This window comes from Mchenga conophoros, linkage group LG11 (assembly GCF_057382185.1).
Source record: "Mchenga conophoros isolate Kocher_MC1m ecotype Shallow Benthic linkage group LG11, M_conophoros_male_GT1.1, whole genome shotgun sequence".
Taxonomy (NCBI): domain Eukaryota; kingdom Metazoa; phylum Chordata; class Actinopteri; order Cichliformes; family Cichlidae; genus Mchenga; species Mchenga conophoros.
In genome coordinates, this window is record NC_140536.1 from 7,517,082 (window position 1) to 7,537,698 (window position 20,617).

Genomic DNA, 20,617 nt, shown 5'->3' on the forward strand with positions numbered 1-20,617 from the left:
AAAAGCCTGGACTGAAAGCAAACGCTTAAATAAACGAAACTTTAACTGTGTTATTTCTGGAGTGAGTCTCATTACTCAGAATGAACATATTTTATATTTTCATGCACGATACAATTAAAAGAAGTTTTGTATTCAACAGATATTAAAAACATTTTAGACACTCGCTCTTAGGAGGAACATTCTTCACACGTGCGCTGTGGATAAAGTGTCCTGTGTTTGCCAAAAGCAATTTAGAGTGGGAGGCTCTCTCAATCACAACAAGTCACGGAGTAACTTACAAAGTATTTCACATCATGATTAGATTTTTAAGAGTTCTTATCTCAGTAATACACACACAGAGACACACACGCATGCACGCAAAGTCTTGCATGAAATCACACGTGTGACACAGCACAGGATTTACAGCCTCCTACTATCTCACCTCTCTCATTAAACCATAGAGTCCCCTTCAGATGGCACGGCTCATTGATATTTATGCAGTGACAACTCCATCACAAAAATCAAATAGTCATTTCTCAGGACGCCGGGCCCCGCTCGGCTCTTATTCTCTGTCAATTTGCACTTGAATGATGGACTCTAATGGTAGGAAACCTACTCTAGTGGGGCCTCGTGGTTGATTCGGCTTTATATGGTTTCCCAGTTGTGGTTTTGGTAAAGCATAAAGTCCTGACAGGAGCTGATGTTTACAGGCCTGAGTCATGCCTTTAAACACACACACGTGCTAGAGTGTATGCAAAGATAGTGTGTCTATTGTCCATAAGGCTTTGTATGTGCACGGATTTACACATGTGGGCGCATGTCTGATCATAGCGCTGCACATCCTCATGTTAATCAGTCCCAGAATGCAATGTTTCCTGGAGCCCGGGTCTTTATGATGACTCAGGAAGAGGAGAAGGCGGTAGGGTGACGTGTTGAAATACGAGCAGAAATGAAGGTTCTAACGAGAGACAGCGGGAAGGAAGCGTCTGGCCAGAATGGTGATTTCTGATGTGGAAATGACTGGCTTAAATCAGACCATGTGTGGAGGCTTTGACTAGACAGGAGGACAGCACAGGAGAGCGGTATGGAGCTCTTACAGGGCCTGATAAGTCAGACTTAGACATGGTGACCGCTAAAGGATTAACCAAAACATACTGCCAACAAACTGGGTGTGAACCGTGAGTTATTGGTCAAAACTTATGATACACCACTGAATAATGACAATGACAGAACATAAGTCGTTCTCAGGCCACTGGTGATTCAGGTTTTGCTTCCTGGAGCTCAACAGTTTTCCAGCAGCCCCGGGGTGTATCATTTGAAAGATCAACTGTAGCTGTGCTGAGAAGAAATGGCAGAATTTTCTTACTTCATGCTGAATTCACATTTCATTTGGCAACCGACACCACAAATTGTGACACCAAGCCCATCATAAAGAGAATGTAGGAAAAAAGTGCATCATCTAGTGCGAATACAGGTGTTTGAGGGTAAGAGAAGCTTTATAAGTCCTGTCTGCTACCTACCTGCTCGGAAGAGGGCTCCCGCAGCATAGTGCATGGCCAGAGCATGGACGAGCTGTCTGGCTGTAGTGCAGAATGGCCCTCTCTCAAAGAGGGAGAAGGACAGAGGAGTGTGGTCTGAAGCAATGTACAGCTTCAGAGAGGCATGGATACTAACTAGCAGGTTGACAGGTTGGATGGTCAGCTTCTGCAGCTGCACGGGGTGGACCAATGCCTGCGCTGACTGGAGAACCTAGATCACACATCACAGTTATCAAAAGAAATAATTCTCAGACATATTCCACATATCATTATGAGGTTGGATGCTGCTTCCTGTCAGTAACATAAGGTTCCATTGTAGTTATAAAGATTGTCAGAATGTAGCAACTAAAAGCAGAAATAAAACGATCGTGTCATGAATATCGCACCTGCTCAGGGAGGGTGGAGGTTGCTCCAAGTTCTTTGCTGCACCGGGTCTCTGCAGAGGCAAAAACATGGGTGGGGATGTAGGTGTGGAACAAAGTCTTGATGTAGTAAACAAAAGTGTCTTCGAGGTAGACTCTGGCAGGCTGGAGCTGGAAGGAGAGCTGAAGAAAAAGAACCTATTCTGAGAATTGCTTCTTCACAATTGTTTGAGAGAAAGTAAAGTCATTTGGACAGAGATTATGCTGATCTCTTACAAGCTGTGACAGCTGCTGAAATGCTTTTAAGCGTGATTTTGTTTTGCCTCCAGTAAAAATGAAATCATACGTCAGGTAAGTTATGACAATGTGTTGGAAGGGAGAGTGCGGTTAGCAAACAAAAATGCACATCAAGAGATGGGAACTAATCGAACCTCCTCCACCGTGCATCTGTCCCCAGCCAGCGTCAGCCTCATCTGCAGAAAACAGGAGCGTTTGAACTCATTCATTGCTTCAGGGGACTCAGTGGGGTTGGCATCACAGCTCCACAGACTCCCAGGTTCAACTCCCCCTCTCTGATCTTGGCACAGCAGCACAGGGAAGTGGAAACTTGCCCGGTTATACAACTGGTTGTCCAATTGCAGACTGGAGCACCACACCTCGATGAGAGATGAGTCACACAGCAGAGCTGGGATGGCTGCTGTACCCACAGAGGGGTCAACGGCTAGCTCCGGGGGCAGGGAGATAGGCGTGGGAGCCAGGCTTAGGAGTAGCTTGGTTAATGTGAGTCTCAGGAGCTCCACCGAACTGGTGGGACTGGTGATATCATCACTTAGCACCATGCTGGCCTCACTCAGGAGGATGCAAACAGACAGTGTGGAAGACCTGAAAACAAAACAGAAATATTAACCAAAAAGATCTACAGTGGGAAGAACAGAAACGATTAAAAATAAATGGTATTTACAAATGAAAATATAGCAACAGTTAAAGTAGCCATAAAATTATTTGTCATTTTTTGGGTACAGTCAGGAAACCTTTCCAGGCTCTGATTATTTGTAAAGGATAATAAGGGACCATCTACCAGAGCACTTTAACAAAGATCATTGTCTGAGGTAATTTGTTTACATTTACCTAACATGTGATTATATTAATATCCTGTTTTGCCAAAATGACAAAGCAGCTTGCATGTGTTGATGTAATGGAATAAAGCTGTAATACTATGTTCTACTGTACAACTAACCACGCTCATGACAACACTAGAAGGTTTTATTGCCCTCCTGTGGTGAAAATGATGCCTGTTTCTTCATGTTTTGAGTACTGCATGAAAACATAGCTGTTAACAGTAATCATAAAGCAAATGGAAGTGAACACAGTAATAGGCACAGGGGTAGATAGCTTGAGGTTAGGAACAACAACATGCATGCTTGATTTCTCGTGGCTCAATTATGTGGGGAACATAAATCGACAACAATAAAACCACTGCCTGTGCACGCATACCTGCTGTGTTGGTTGATTACAGTGTCCACGCTGCCCTCTGGTGCCAGAGACAGAACCAGGGTGCCTTTCTCATAGGCCACGTCTATGTAGAGACAGCCAAAGCCTGGCAGGAACACCACCTGAACAGCAGCAGAAAACTAATGACTAGACATTATTTGTCACATGATACTTTGAAGAAGAACTTTTACACAGTTCTAGCTCAGGTCAGTGTGTGTATGTGTGTGTTTCAGAAGTTACACGTGTCTGACTTTAACCTATGCCACTCTAGGTTCAGAGTCATCACACAGTCATGTGAAGAAAGGAAGTAGATCACTGCTGAACGCTTGGCTAAGCAGTCATAACAAGTCTAGCCTTTGACTTCTCACCCCTACCACACAGGTCAAATTCAGACTTCACGGTAACCAGAGATACAGAGCCTCAACCACCCCACCCCCGCCAACCCACAGCTGCCTAGACACAACAGTAAACATTACACATACTGCTCCTTAACATTTTGCTAACCCTACATTACTACCCCAGACCAGACCGAACATTCTTACCCCGGATCACCATTTAACCCCAGAACACGCACAAAACGAAAAACTAACGTTGCGTGAAGAAGGTTCCGACATACCTCTAAAACCTGATTTTCATTTGTAATGGATCAGCCACACAAACCAAGCTTAATTGTTAACTTGTTTTTCTAATGCGAAGCTAATTTAAAAGAAAAATAAGTGAAAACCTGGGTGCTTGTATTTTATCATCATCATCAGTCACAAGACTGTGACGGGGCTAATCTTCATTACCAGCAAAACATAATGAACTCTGGCTCCATCTAGCTGCTCCTGAGGTTTTGTTATCACTGACATCTGTGGTGTTAGGAAAGGTGTTTCTGTGTGTTTAGGTCAAAAGTTCAGATTGGTCTATCACTAGGAGGAGGAATGACTTAAGTGGTACATTTCTTCAATTACTACTCTTTTACCTGAGTGCCAGGGCAGTTGATATCTATGGGGTCTGTCCAGTCGGTGGTGCTGTGGTCCGAGGTGTTTTTCAGCAGCAATGTGGGCAGCATCTCTTTCTGCTTGCACTCTGGGAAACTGGAAAAGTGGTAATAGAGTTCATGGTGCAGGGAACAGTTAGCAGGCAGAGCACGACAGTACACCTCAGTCCTTGGAGTTTCTGTGAAACAAAAGAGAGGAAAAAAAAACGTGCAAGAGAAAAATTTTGAGTTTAACCACAAGGCTTATTAAAACACAGAGTAGAGGTTTCCAGTGTAGCCAGAAGGTGCCCTGCTTACCTTTGACATTTTCCTTTAAAAGCAGTGGGATAGGACACTTGTTGTGGATTAGCATGCGGGGACAAGGGTCTTCATTAAGGGTGATGTATGTCACTCCAAGGTGCTCCTGATAGGTCAGGACTATTGCTCTGCATGAAAAAATAACATGAATAAGGTAAAAGGGCAATTTGAAGAAATTGTTTGGATCGGCCCAAAACTGAATACAAGTTTCATGAAGTCATCCTTTTCTGGGAAATCTTGCTGACAGACAAATGGACAGACCGACAAATCACATCTATGATGTACCTCCACCTCAGCTCTGGCCATAACAGGGCAATAAACCCATAAATAAACTGTCTGCAGACAGCTCACATCCCAGCCCTTTCTAACCACACACAGATAAGCAGTCACACACCCGTCAACACGTCAAACGTCACATTATTGCAATGTCCATTTGCAAATCTCTAAATGCATCTAGGGGCAGAGCCCTAACTGAACCCAGGCAATGCATCATCACTGTGTGTGTGTGTGTGTGTGTGTGTCCATGTTTGTATTTGTGTTTATATCTGTGTGTCTGACTACACATACAATTATGCACAAATGAAGAAAATGAACTAAAGCTGGCCAGTTTTATCACCATATCATACGGGTGTATCCGTAAAAAACGAAATTGTCCATTTATGAGCTATTTATCACCAAGTGTATATATCACTGTGTGTTCAGTCCCTGAAAGCCATCCAACCAGCTATCTAAATGGGCTACACTAGATTAAAAGAAGAGAAAAACAACACGAAATTCAGATGGATGAATTGCACAAGAGCAGCTGATAAACTGACAGTGGAAATGTTGAGGGGATTTCTCCTCCTGCTTCATCATCAGTGTGTAACAAAGTGTGACTAGCTACAGTGTCTCCTCTCTTTATGTCTAGTGCCAGCTGGGGTTCGGTGCCCAGCTCTAAATGGACTGTCACGGCCAGCAAACCGCAAATGTTCTGCTTCACCCACCTGCTGCTCAGGCCACCCCCTGAGTCTGGTTCCCTGGGAACAGATAAACTCTGCCTGGGGAAGTCTTGCCGGATGGGAGCGGGAAGGCTCCATGCTGCAGATCCAACACCGGCGTCAGGCCTTGGACACAAGCTGAAGAGCATGTGTCTGAGTGGCAAAGGGAACTCCACCATTCCCTGGATGCTGGTTTGGAGGAGGTCCCAGCATGGCACTGAGCACGGTTTGGCTTGGGATGAATTCTCAGGGGGAAGGAGTGTGAACGTGGCCGTCTCTGGTATCTCACAGATCTGGGAAGAGTACATAATATAAATATTATAAAAAGGCAGTTGAGAGGAGAGAAAAAGGAAAATAAATCATGGTAAGAATATAAATAAATGACAGATGAAGGGGGAAAAAAATAGAAAACGAAAGAGACAAAAAGAAGAGGGCAAGGTGACATGAGCAAATGAGAATAAAGAGGAGAAATGGTCAAACATCTGATCAGAAAACAGGATATAAGATGGGACACGAAGGCCAAGAAGAAAAGAAAGCCAGAGAGCAAAGAAGATGCAAGTGATTACAACAAAAGATACATGGTAAAACCACATTGTTATTCTACTCTATTCTTTCTCCCACTGAGCTTAGAGCTAAATTGGTAGCAGAGAAGCCCTGCTGTGCTGGCTTAACAGCCAGTGAGCAGTGTGTAGTATAGGACTACAGGGATTAGGCTCTAAGCATGATGAATAGACAAACTAGAAAGGCATTCCTAGCCTTGTTTGCGGTCTGTGTTATTGTTAAGCCCATCGCCCGCTCTTTAGTTTCTTAAGCTCTTTTTTTAAAAAGGTTTTTCAGTCAATTAGTGGCAACTGGCAAGCTTTGCCATCCTTCCATAAGGGGATCTGAAAGCTTGTTAAATGACATCACAACATTGTTGCCCTCTTTAGGGACAAGCAGCAGATGAAAGCAGGAAGGAAACCTGCATCCAATTCTGGGTGTTTGTCTAATGTCCCTATGAAGTGCCATTGCCACATGGTGAGAACGGCAGAGGGAGAGAGGGGGCTGGGGGAAGGTTTGGGACATGATCTGATGGAAAACGGCTTGCAACATCCCAGGGTATGTGTGCTGGGGTAGACACACTGCGTTTGCAATGTGCATGGGGAATAAAATGTATGTTTGAAGCTTCAGGAACTTGAGCAGGCAGACAGGAGAGACATGACGCAGGACCATAAGCACACACAAATGCCACAAGGATAGAAAGTAGCATTGTGAAATGAAACTCTGGGCCAAACATTTACACCGTTTTAGAGTAAGAGCTAACAGTTGAGGATGTGGTCAGGTGTTGTGATGTATGATGAATTGTCCTTGTCTAGTCTGAAACATACTAAAAATATACTGAACCTGCATTGCTGTGTTTCACATTTTAACATTTGCCAAAATTCTCAGCTCATTAAGTCAAAGATGATAAACCGAATTCAGAGAAACCTTCATTCCCTCCCTATGACAGGAAAAAGCATGCATTCAAATTACCTGGTCATCAGCTGCCAGTGCGTGGTCACTCAGCAGGGGCCTGTAGTGTATAGTGTAAGGAGTGTTGTTGACAAGAATTGTCCTGTCCTCTATCTGCAAGATCTGGATGCCATGTCTCACCACAGATGACACACAGAACTGACACAGCTACGGAGGAAAGAACAGGCAATAAGCTGTCAGCGATAAATGATTAAAGAAAGTAACAACGTTGCTTCTTGTGAGATCTGTAAGTCATCATGTGGTCACGAGGACGACAAATGGTGAATAGATGGCAGGATGGATCCATGCTGTCAACGCTCCATATTCTGTCCCTATGCAGAGATTGAGACTCATCAGACAGGGAAACGTGTTTAAACGTAGCCTTATTTTACAGTTCTCAGGATGGAGCGGCACTGCGTGTGGTACCTGCTTCCAATGTCAAGGAGGTGTGTTCAGAGATGCACATGTTTTTTGCCTTTCTAATTTCACCATTGCCTCCAACTTTGTTATTTTTTCCCAGGATATTGCTAAACACTGGCTGCTTTTTCTTTTTCACATAATTCTCTGTAAACCCACTGGTGGCTGTTTGAGGAAATCCAAGTGCATCAGCAGTTTCTGAAAAACCAGTTCACTTGGCATCAATTCTAAGTCACTTAAATGACCTGTCTTCTAGACTCTGATGCTTGGTTTCAACTTCAGCAGATCCACTTGACCGTGTCTACATGCCTGAGCACAGTGAATTTCTGCTATGTGATTGGCTGATTAGACATTTGTTTCAAAAAGCATTTAAACATGTGTATCTATCGAATTAGCCGGTGAGTTCTCATGCTGGTAGGAGCTCTGTTGATTTGGGAAATATATTACAATTATTTCTTCAAGAATTATGTATTCTTTTCCACTTGCCTCCCTAATAATTAATCAGAACTTTTTGATTCAAACCACATTATGGCTTTGTAAAAAAAGAAAGAAAGAAAAGAAAAAAGAAAGAAAAACCACAATGTAATTCAATAACTGGCAGAAAATAAATAAACCTAAGATATATGGACAAAACCCCCAAATTAAAAACATTTCTTGACAAATATGCCTAAACTTCACTTCAGTTTTAACAAACTATTTCACTTTCCCAGTGAGCGACTGTATATTAAAAAAAGCTTTGAAGTTTCCTTCACCTTCTGTTTACCAGGGAAGGCTCCCAGTGTGATGTCAGCTTCAACATATCCCTCCTCATCCAGAGTGACCACCTCTGAGCTTGATCCCTCCTTCCACCGAGGAGAAGTTAGGTCATGAACTAGTTTCAGGGCTGTAGACTTGTGGACAGTGTTAGTTTGGGCCCAGTAGATACCAATCTGGAATGCTTCCTGGATTGCAATGAACAGGAGTTCAGGTTAGAGAATGACAACAAGAGACAGAGAATGAAGGAAGCATCAAAAAATTTACTATCAAATTTGAAGCTGTGACTTCTCTCCAAAAAGCTCAACTAAGTGCTCCTGTATATCAATTCATACAGTCCTCGCAAAGTACTGTATGAATTCATTACTAGTAACCTCAGTGCTCCACACTGATTGTTCATCTGGCTCTGGAGCATAATGATGATCAAAACACCAGCCTTCTCCTATTAAACCAATCCGGTGTGAGAGTTGCAGCTGCAACTGTCTTCTCTCGACGTGTCGCTCCATGATAAATAGGAGGTTGCTATGGAAACAACGATGTATTTGTTTCTATTTCACAGGCTATTACACATTTACAACTTTTTATTTTGTTTCCTCGTGCTGAACCATATTAGGTCTTGTTCTTTGATACACTGCCTTCCCGCCTAGCGCTGGGTTTCTGACAGAGAAATGTGCGTATGTGTGTGTGTGTTACGTTCCAAAGGGGGAAAACCATCTGCAGGCTGTTCTTTCTGATCTCAGAAGCCAGTGAGAATGCATGCCTGCAGTATACGGTGACAGAGCTTGGCCGCAGTTAAAGACTTAGGCAGGGAATATTGTTGTAATGCAGCTCTGGTGAATGATCTCAGGTTTTGTGCTTATTAGTCGAGACTGAAGTGAGAAAAGAGCTGGTTCCATAATAATGGCTTTAATGCCACAAAAAGACATCCATGTCCTGATGTCAAAATATATATTTGCTGAATTATTACGACTATTGTCATGATGTCACAAAGACGTTGGCAAGTACAATACAGTCTATTAATGTCTTTCAAAATAAGAATGAGTTTTACTGGAAATGTACTTCTGCTGAAGAAAAATAAGTAATAAATGAAAGTTTGACACTTTGTTTTGGACTCTTACTGATCTTTAAGGCTATGATACAGAATCTGTGGAATATAAGGAGATTTTAGGGACTTGGGCCATTTTTATCTTTTGTAGCTTTGAGTGTTTAAACAACTCCCATATACATTTACATACTCCCATATGCATACAAAGATCTTGTCGCACTCTACCTTGAAGTTGGGCGGTACAATGACCTTGCCGGCTGGTATCTGCAGTACGATGGTCTCTCCCTCAAAAAGCCAGAGATCCCATTGGGAATCATTGGCCAGTAAGGCCCAGGGGAGCAGCTCCACCAGGAGTGTGTTTAGACCAGGTTTCCAGCAGGAGAGCTTCACCTGCATAGGACTGTCCCATTGTGCAAGAGGCTCGAGCACTGACCTGTTGGAAGAGAACACTTCTTGGATAAATCACTCCAGCAGAATCCCAGTATGGAGAAGTTGATTTGAGGAAAATGGTCACTTGAGTCGAAGGTTTGCATCATTTTACACTAAAGTATTTTAAGCACTGCTGCACCGTATAAGAACTAAATGTCTCACCCTTTCAGTCTTAATGATCAACTTTATCAAAACACTCCATAAAAATGGAAACCTTACATGGTTTAAATTTGGCAAATCTGACATATCAGATTGGGCAGCTTCCAAGGCTCCTGATATTTTTAGACAGTTTCTTGGTTGTCTCATTCTAACCACTTCAACTGTGCTTATAATCAGTGATTGTGTGCACTGACTGTGATGTCACCATAGATCTCAAATTTGAGCAGAGAACAAACAAACAGGTCCAACATTTGTGTGAAGGGTTAAGGTGTGAGGTGAGGAGCGATACAGAGAGCAAGCTCGTCATTTTTCCCCAGCGTTGATCGGGTTGTGTATTATGAATTCGACCCCTGGCTGAGACTATCGATGCAGAGCTGTAGCGCACTGAAGTGTCTGAGGAAGAACGTTCAGAGAAAATGATCTGCACTCGGAGTGGCAGCTCAGATGAACGTTAAGCTGCAGGATCGCCATTTTGAGACATGGAAGGAGTACCAGCACCCACTGCAGCTGCTCAAGTGCTGAGAGACATTCCTCTCAGTTCCACTGAGAGATCTAAAAATAGCAGCTTTGCTGAAAACAGTCCAGTGGTGTAATGAGTCACTGACCTCGAACGTGAGATACGCCAAATTGAAATCTTGAAAGGCTTTTGATTTTTTTTGTTCTTGTTCTCAGAACTTTTTGATCACACCTCGTGCTGACCAATAATGTACTGACAGCAGTCACACAAGCTAAACAAATACACAGACAGAAGTGGTCTGCAAACAAGTTATGCAATACAAACAGATCCAGAGAACAGTTGACAAGACATTTGGGATCACACATGGGCATGTTGAGACACAGACAAACAGGCAGACAGACAGACTCATTTTTCCACTAATTCACTGACACGGCACTCATTTCATGGTAATCATCATCTTGTGAGCCCTAAACAGTGCTGAGTGCCAGAAGAGAACCAAACAAACTCAGACTTACTCTGAAGTTCAAAGCCATCAAAGGCAAACCAGTCTTCTCTCTCCCACAAGGCCGCCTGGACTCTGCTCAACCTACCAACCTGTCAGCTCAAACTTGTCACAAACCCAAAGACTGACTGCAGTGAAATGGGACCAAAAACACTGGGAACAGCTTTTCTTTACCATTTACTGGTGTTTATGGTAGTGTGTGTGTGGTTAAATGCACCACTGACCTTGCGGATGGAGACAAAAAAGTGCAGGGCTCATAAATCATACTGGAGAGATCACAAAACTGTAATGGAAAATAATGTGCTCAGCAGCTTTAGTCTAACCCCAGTGATTCTGGAGATTAGGGTTTTAAAAGTGTGAATTTTGAGAGGCTGCTGCTCTCAAAACCCGTACACATAGCAGCTCGAGTACACCACAAAAAGAAGGTGTTTTTTTTAAATGATTATGGAGGTGCCCCACTGCCTTTAAAAACCCAACAAAGAGAATAAAAAAAAAACCATTTACCACTTCAAACTTCCTTTGCCCTTTTAAGGCACAATATTTACACACTGTGCGGGAAGACAGAGTACTATTTCCAAACAGCAAACTCTATCACTATTATCAGCATTAAAGAATAATATACAAATTAAACTGTGGCTTTAGCTTTCTGTCCAAGTTTTGAGTGTGTTTAAAGACAGCAATCAGAGCTATTAATCCTAATGACATCCCCCTTTTCCCTCAACATTTTTCCCGATGCTCCTTCGGAGCAGCAACTTCACAGATTAGACAAACTGCCGCTTTCTATGATGGGAAGTGAGCTTTGGCCTTGGACTTTGTCTCTCAGGAAAAATAGAGAGGCCCGATTCAAAGAGAAACCTAACACCCGATACCAGCCCTCCACACAGACGCAGTGTGTGACATTTAAAGGTGAGCGATGTGTACGGTGGTGTAAGTGCAACACAATGGTATAAGTGTGTATACACACATGTGCATAGCAACAATCTGTGTGTGTGTTTGCATATGTATCAAGTGTAGGGAAACCAAGGCAACCACAAGCAGACATATGGCCCACATGTCCAGCAGATCCGCTGGGACTCTTTGTAACTTGGAGCCTGTGGGAGAGCATGTGGCTGCGTCTCCTACTGCTGCTATCAAGATGATTCCCAGAATGACATTTGTAGACAGATTCCCATGTGTGTTCTGCCTGACACTATACGTAAACTCATCCACGGGCCACATTTACACAAGTGCAGGCATACACATACAAGTGTATATACGATGCATGCTCTGCAGAGATGGGCCAAGCCATAACCAAATGCAAGACCCTCTCACTTGTGTGAGAAAGTGGGACTGTGACAGGATGACAGCCTTAATCTCCGGTCTGTGGGGACAGCAGTGGTATTGCTGCTAATGTCTGATGCATGGCTCTGCATTGTCTTTGCAGTTAACCGTTTTATTATGAGAACAAAGAGTGAGCAATAAAAAGAAGCTTCTTTCAATCAAGGCTCGCTTGCACAACTATCTGCTTTGAGGAGGAATGCTGTAAGAAGCTAAGCATTAGAAAAATAACACACTGGTGGGCTGCGTATTATGAAACTTTAAATTTAATGCTAGCCACAAAAGAGCCATGACAGGGATGAAAAAGAGTTATTGATGCTACTTATTAAAAAGATCACGAGGTGTCTTAATGAACAGAAAGAAAACTGTTTTTAAGTAGAGAATGGAAAAAAAACAAACATCTGCCAGTAAAGAAATATTCACAGCACTTTGTACCCTTGCAAACATATATCCCACATCAAATCTACCAGCCAGTGCAATGCAAAGAGTACCTGCCAGCGTCTTTGATGACATACGGCCATGGAGGCTCATTGCTTCTCTTTGGACCGTAGAAATCAGCCAAGATGTTTTCTGGATTGTCCTCGTGTCCAGTCTTATTCAGTATCTGCTTGATTAGGCTGGTGGAGATGGGCACAGCGCAGTGCGAAGCATCTTCATCTTCCCTAAAGAGAGAAAGCACAAACATAAAATCATTGCAATTTCCTCAAACAGCGTGTGACTGTGACGTGTGTTCATGGAGAAAGTAGACACCCTAGATTTGATAAGACACAAGAGACAGCTGATTTAACTCAAAGATTAGGAGATATCAAGTTCAGTGAAAGTGTGATAAAAGTAAACAAATAAAGGCACTGCCTGTGACACAAAATCATTTTTTACCAGCAAATCTGGCTTGGCAGTATGTTATTTTACACCAGAAACAATTCAAATATACTTTATTTCACTATAAAACAAGACATCCTTTGACAACATCTGACTATTCCCATTGTTCTTTTCGATGCAATTAAAGTGACCCCTAGCTACACTCCACTTTTGCCCTGAAACCTTGAAGCGGGTTCAATCTGCCTTTTGTTATGGACTCCTCTTCATGACACGCAGTCTTGTCTTACAAACACTAACTCATAAGGATCAGAGAAAAAAAGCTAAATGGCAGTAAATAACCCCACTGAATACCTAGGTCCCAGACACTGGTCAATTATGGCTTTGCAACAACAAGAGAAAAAAAATCCAACAGTTTAATAACCTCTTCTCTTTATCTGGGCGGCATCCAGTTCCACTTGGCCAAAGCAAAGCAGCCCCTTACCCCAGAGCAGTAGTTTATTAATATAGCCCATTGTGCTATAAAGGGAACACAGGGGCTATTGGCTTATGGATCTGGGGCAAGACAGACGAGAGGGACAAGGTGTTGACGGGAAGCTTCTCATCCAGAGCAGTTCCTGAGGGGGAAAACTGGAAGAGGCTTCTGATTGTAGCTCTTGATCTTCTAATGTGGTGGCCAGAACAAGGAGAGCAGGACATAAGAGTTCTGGTTAAGACTTGTCTGTGTCTCTTGTGCGGAGACCACAGCTCTGTTCTCTACCTCGTCCATTAAAGCCCACAACTATGCGTAATTACAGGAAGGAAAGATGAGCTGTTGACCAGCAAACAGACTGGATCTGTCCTAGGGGTTTGGGGTCGGGGGGAAGGGGGGCCTTGTGTGCATCTGTACGAAATGTGTGTATGTTTACAATTGTGGCTTGTAGTGTGTGCTTATGAGAATGGAGAGGGATGAGGGATGGATTGAGCTGCGGGGGACAGGAGAGGAGAGTATGCAAGTTTGTGCGGTTTGAAACGGTTTAGGCAGCGGACGGATCGTAAACACGAGGAGCATTGTGGTTGCAATCTAGAAAGACAAGACACTTAGTTCTTTCTGAGCTTGCTTTTTGTACAACTGAAAAGGATTTATCTTCAACAGCAGGGGCCAAATACATTCCCAGTCACTGTACAGCCACTGCGGTTCCTTTATGGCAGCTGAAATCAAAACAAACTTTGTGACCAGATATCTAAACACAACAGTTACAGCAAAAAAAAAAAAAAAAATCTCTCAGGGAGAGTCAATTACACTCAACGTTTACTCTGTTTATTCAGATCACCACCACTTGCTACCAAAAGGTTGACCCCCCCCACCCCCACCCAGCACCCCCCCTTATGTATTTGCATAAAACAACTTAAATTACATTTGGAAAGATAACAAATATAGTAGAAGCAACAACAAAACAATATGTGCATGTGGTAGCCATTTCCCTTGGGGCCACACACACTGAAGCATAAACACTTCTGTTACTGAACGACACCATGCGCCAAAACACATGCCATGTACATATATATATGACATGAAATGAGGTGTAGTGGTGATGCTAGATAAAACAGATAAAATACAAATGAATTTCTTAGCATTTCTTTGATGGACTTGGCTACAATGATAAATTGTACAGTTATTGGTTTCTTACACAGAGGCTATGGGAAATATGTGCAAACACATAAGGACAAACTGGGGCAAGTAATAGGCGTAGCAATGATGTATGTGACAGCCTCTGCCCATGATGAAGTGGCATCTGTCACACTTACACTGGCACATTTCTAACCAAGACAATGACAGGCACGGACCACACACAGACACCGGGCTAGTGCGCATACATTTTTTTACCTCATGCAAACATAGACATAAAAAAGTATTATTTCTACACAAACAAACTACTGGAAAAAAAACCTGCTTTGCTGGGGCTTTATCTAAATGAGGTGTAATGATGGCCCCGCCTAAAATGTCAGAATTGAAGCTATGTGTCAGCCAAGGTGGCTTCCTCTGTGTGTTGGTTCTGTGTGCGTTCCCAGGCTATGTGTGAAAATTATATGTCATGCTCCCTGAACCACTCTTTCACAATTTGAGCTTGACAAACTGTCATGAGAAAGAAAAATACACTGAAAAATCCTGTCATTCAGTATTTTTAGGCACATAAAGTTGCTAAACCTACACCTAAAAACCACTGGAAGGTGCTCACCTATTTGCCATGTGGTGAGGTTTTTTTTTGTCTAGGCAGTGCACAATAAAGGCAGTGCAAAAGGACTACAACAACTAAATTGGCCACTGAAAATGTCTGCTGGAAGAGAATAGTTTTGGTTAAGACCAAATGACAAGAATATGAGGTTAAACTGCATCGTAGCAAGAGCCTACCACCATCATTAGGAGTGATGTCAGATGTGCAGAAATTGTAACATGTAACATGTTTGTGAAGCTGAGGTGTGTTATATAGTGTTTCATAGATCTTAAGCATGAAAAGGTATTAGACATTACTTGAACTACTATGTCCTTTTTTGGACCAATGCATTTTATTTTTTTTTTACCTGGCTTGGAAAGTGAGATGGTGGGTGAGGTCAGCTTCCGTGTTTAGCAGGGGCTCCTGGTGACCCTGTCCACGTATTAGCTGGCTTTCTCGCAGTCCGAGGCTCCTCTTCTCTATATGCACGATTAGAGAGTCCGGCAGGTGGCTCCTCATGACAAACAGTGGACTGAAAACCACCTGGAACATGGTTTTCATACAGAACAATCAATGAAAAGACAAACTGATGAGAGGAAAACTAAATCAGGAAAAATAATGATTACACCAAAAATGTAAAGTTCTTAATCTTAAGTGTTGGATAATTACTTAGTTCCCAGAGATCAAAACAAAAAGGTTTAAAATATTCTGTAACGGTAAATATTGTAACAGATGCTCACCACTCTTTGCTGCATATGAGAGTTGGGTTCGATTGTGATGAGCGTGCACAGAACATAAAGCAATGAGCCATTAGAACAAGGCACCTGAAAGGAAACAAACTAGCTGTTAGAAGATATCAATACCAAAGAAGCCTGAAGGATTTTCAATAAACTTGACCTCTGACCTTGACTTTGATATTTGGTCATATTTGAACTAGATTGAACATTTCCTATGATATGAATTTGAAAATTCTATGTCGCCTCATTCTTGATCTATGTGTTGGGTGTTCATGCCACCCAGTGGGATGATGACACTACCCCCTGAGCCTTTTATGACTGATGGGAAGTTGCAACGCTGTGTAAAATGCAAATGAAATACAAAGCAATAATTAAGAAATCTCATAATCTCATATTTTATTCACAACAGAACACTGAAAACATTAAATGCTTAAACTGAGAAAATGCACCATTTTAAGAAAAATATTGGCTCTTTTGGAATTTAATGGCTACAACATGTCCCAAAAAAGTTAGGAGAGGGCAACAAAAGACCGGAAAACTAATTGGTACTAAAAAGAAACAGCTGCAGGAACATTTTGCACTAATTAGGTTAACTGGCAACAGGGCCGTAATGTGAGTGGATACAAAAATGCAGGATTTCTCAGAAGAAAAGATGGGCTTCGTTATGCAATCTGCAAAAAAATGCATCGATAAATTGTGTAACAATTTCAGAATAATGTTGCTCAATGTAAAATTATGAAGATTATGAATATTTCGTGCAGTATCATCAAAAGAATTAGAGAATCGTGAGAAATCTCAGGGAGCAAGGCAAAAGGTTGAAAATCAATAATAGATGCCTGTGTTGGTTAGGCCCTCAGGAGTAAAAAAAGGAGTGATTCTGTCATGGAAATCACTGCAGGAGCTCAGGAACACTTCCAGATTCATTTTCTGTGAACACAGTTTATCGTGCCATCCACAAACACAGGTTAAAACTCTATCACGCACAGAAGAAGCCATATGTGAACATGAGCCAGTAATGCCAGTGTCTTCTTTGGGCCAAAGCTCATTTAAAATGGACTGAGGCAAAACTGCTCTGTGGTCGGATGAATCTGATGGTATGTGGGTGCATTATTACCTATAGAATTGGTACCTTGCACATCTGGAAGGGCAACATGAATGCTAGAAGGTTTTAGAGTAACTTATGCTTCCATCCATATAACCTCTATTTCAGGGAAGGCCTTGTGTATTTCAGCAAGACAATGCTAAACTGCATATGCATCTATTACAACAGCATGCTTTCACAGTAAAAAAGTCCGGCTGCCTGCCGGTGCTCCAGATCTTTCTCCAGTTGACAACATTTGACGCACCACGAAATGAAAAATACGACCCAGAAGTCCAGCAACTGATCTATTCAGTTCCCAGACCTTTACAGACTGTTGTTAAAGGAAAAGGAGAAGCTACCCTAGTCCAACATTTTTGAAACCTGTTGCAGCCATCAAATTCAAAATGACCTTTATTTTAATACTTTTTTAATAATAATCTTTTTTCTAATAATGGCACATGCTTGTATTTAAAATTTACACAGGTGGTTAAGATGTCAAATATGAATAAACTGGATAAACTTTAATGCTTTTGCTCCTTTTTACCCCCTGGCATGATATTTACTGCCTCCATCAATGATGTTTTGTCCTAAAAATCTTTGTTTCTTGGCTTCTTTCAGCAGTTAAATGTTAAGTCTCCCTAAAGCCCTGCAACACAATACTATGGCTGTGAGGACTGACAACTGTTAGTGCCAGATAGTGGCCCATTACAGTCAGTTAAATCTTTGCAAGATTTAAAGGCTGAGAATGTGCCCACCAAACACTAAGCACTCTTAATGTGTCACTGGTGTTTGTCCCATTTACTCTTCACTCCTCATTAAAGTCTTGGGATGCCAAGTCACATTACAAGCGGTTTAGTTTATGACAGCCTGGGGACTTCATTTACTGGTAGGGTCAGCAGAGCAGAGCAAAGAGACAGGGTGAACATTCAGTTTTAATATACAGACCCTTGCAAAATAGACTTATTTGGATGAGGGAGTAAAACTTTGGCAAACAGATGCTCTACAGTGATCAAGTAAAAAATGCTCACCACTGGGATAAAGTCGCGATGACCTTCTGTGCTTTCTCTAAAGCTCACGTTTAAAAAACGTTGAAAATAAGATTTAAGGATAAGGAAGATGAGATATGAAAAAGGAGATACCTCAGATGGATTACTGATACAGGGAATCATCAGGCAGATAAAAAAAAAAAAAAAGAAGACAAACACTGAAAATGGAGGGATGCAGGACAGGTGGACAGGCTTGATGCCAGACGATGAAGTAAAGAAAGGAGTTAACTAGAAGATAGATGAGTGAGCCAGTGTGTGGGCGAGAAGGTAAAAGGCAGGGAGGAAACATGCGAGTGAAATAGCAGGAGACAGGCACAGATAGAGAGATCTAAGAACCCAGCTACTAGTTCAGGCAGCTCTCTCATTTGGAGCCAGCCATCCAGATGTGCAATGAATCGCTGATCCTACGAAAAAAGATAACAGTGCATGCTGGAGTGCAGTCAGAGATGTTCAGACCCCCTTTTCCAAAACACACACACATACACAGGAGCTGGAGTGGTAGATGGCTAGCTGTTAACAGCGTGAGGCTTATAAATAAAAAAGAGAGAGGCAGACAAAGAAAGACAGTTCAACAAAAATAAAGAGCAAATACAAGAACAGCAGGGAAAAAAGCACAAGAAAAATAAAGAGCAAGCGCAAGAACAGCAGGGATGGAGCTGGCGCTTATCCAGTGGTGTGAAAGTGCCTTCAAAGCCTTTCCCTGTGCCCACATATCAGCTAGTGTTTCCTGTCTATGGTTAACGTTGTTATGAGAGAGCATAAACAGTATTTTCTACCTCTCAACATGGCTGGGTTATGGGTTGCAGGGTCTTTGTAAGCCTATCTGAGGGGAAGATCTCAATCTGTTCTCTAACAGTGAGTAGCAGCATGGAAGCGCTGCCACTGTGGCCACCCAGGAGAAGAGGATCCGGTCACAGTTGGTGGTCCAGTCACTGGCTCCAAACATGTTGTGTGGATGGAGAGCCAGTCAGAAGTAGTGGTGTGAGCAATGTGTGAGAGAAACTTTCTGTGCATGGCTAGCACATTCAACAGCTTGCATTTGGACACACACGCGTGCTCCAGGCACAGTGGAGCACGCGTGTGCATTTTAATCTGCTAGTATGCACACGCAACAAATTGTAACTGATGTAGCTTCTGATCGTAAAGACATGTACAGACAAGACTCTGGGAAACTAAGTGGGAAGCTTTACTGGACATGTGGAAGGCTTACTTAAAGTTCTACTTGTGTTACCTGTACAACAAAGCTGCTGCTGCTCTTATCCCTCTGTTCCAGCTGAACATCCTGTGACCACTCATCGTCTCCTCGAGCCCTTACACACAGCTCTGTCATCTCTGCATCCTCCAGCACATAGGATGGCAGCTTGGCTCCTGCTTCCAGGCAGTCGCAGTATTCCCTGACTACCGTCTGGCTATCGGGCCCCACGTAGTGCTGCACCACTCGCAGCTCAATGTCTTGAGTCAGGTAGCTGCACATGACCTGCCGCCCACAGATTATTACCTGGGGAGAGGGTTGTATGACAGAATTGTCCAAATTAGAAATAAAGATGTTTAGTGCCTTATAATTAACTTCTATAATTATGAGATAAGTTTTACAACATGTCACTGGGAATGTAGGAAAGTCACGGTTTTCAAAAAGACGCCTTCCAACTAAGATCAGCTTTGACTTCTACCTGAATAATTTCCGATTCCCAGCTGTTTTATAAAGGGTAACTTTCCTCATTGCCTTACAGTTTAAAATCACTAACAATTCATATACATCCCCCATTTTTACAAGTTTTTGGATGTTGTACTAAACAGGAATAAAAAAAGAATGTAATGATAACGTCAAAACAGAGAAGTTAAGAGGTGTGTTAAAAAACTTTCTCTTTCTTGCAGTATTTTTACTTTAAATGATGTGTAAACCATTGCATTCACATCTTAATTTGCATTTTATTCCACATCTCAAAGGTGACACACAGACACACACCCTTACATCAGACAATCTCTACTGAACGGAACGGAAATGACTTATGTGTGAATCAATGTAAACACATATGTGCACGCGCACACACACACACATACTGTACTCTGAGTGTGGAACATCTTATTGTGCTTTTAAAAAAAACTTGTAGTATATGCATGTGCATGGAAAATCTGGACTCCCAATTAAAAAAAATAAAAATCAGTGAGTTTAAAAAAAAAACCTCAATCCGGTTGAGTTCTGACTGGACCAGCGATTCTGTTCTGTTTCACTCCGTCTGTAGATTGACCTGTTTCATGACCCAATTTGGGCCAAGCTTTAGCTGTTGGACAGATGACCTCACAGCTCACTGACTGTAAGGTGCCCAGGTCCTGTGTCCACAAAATAAGCCCAAATCATCACCCCTCCACCACTGTGCTTGACAGATGGTAAACCAAACACAACCAAATGTGTCATCCTGGGCATTGGGACCAGACATCTCAACATTGGTCTTCTCCGTCTAAAGGACACGACTCCAGAAGTACTGCAGTGTGTTCAAATGCAATTGAAACATAGTAACTTTGCTACCATGTTCTTTTTCAGAGAG

The 20,617-nt window shown here is 42.3% G+C and overlaps 1 protein-coding gene across 3 annotated transcripts in view; it reads right to left on the reverse strand.

Moving 5' to 3' along the window:
* Positions 1-20,617, reverse strand: part of vps13b (vacuolar protein sorting 13 homolog B) — a 297,571-nt gene that overhangs the window by 7,260 nt on the left and 269,694 nt on the right. For all 3 annotated transcript variants that reach the window (XM_085290668.1, XM_085290669.1, XM_085290667.1), the window contains 14 exons: positions 19,303-19,569; positions 15,948-16,031; positions 15,575-15,750; positions 12,688-12,858; positions 9,558-9,765; positions 8,287-8,475; positions 7,139-7,285; positions 5,633-5,919; positions 4,650-4,777; positions 4,335-4,531; positions 3,374-3,492; positions 2,311-2,761; positions 1,904-2,062; positions 1,500-1,728 (listed from right to left, as the gene is read on the reverse strand). In XM_085290668.1, the coding sequence (XP_085146794.1) occupies positions 1,500-1,728; positions 1,904-2,062; positions 2,311-2,761; positions 3,374-3,492; positions 4,335-4,531; positions 4,650-4,777; positions 5,633-5,919; positions 7,139-7,285; positions 8,287-8,475; positions 9,558-9,765; positions 12,688-12,858; positions 15,575-15,750; positions 15,948-16,031; positions 19,303-19,569 (2,812 nt within the window). The remainder of the gene's footprint in view (positions 1-1,499; positions 1,729-1,903; positions 2,063-2,310; positions 2,762-3,373; positions 3,493-4,334; positions 4,532-4,649; positions 4,778-5,632; positions 5,920-7,138; positions 7,286-8,286; positions 8,476-9,557; positions 9,766-12,687; positions 12,859-15,574; positions 15,751-15,947; positions 16,032-19,302; positions 19,570-20,617) is intronic.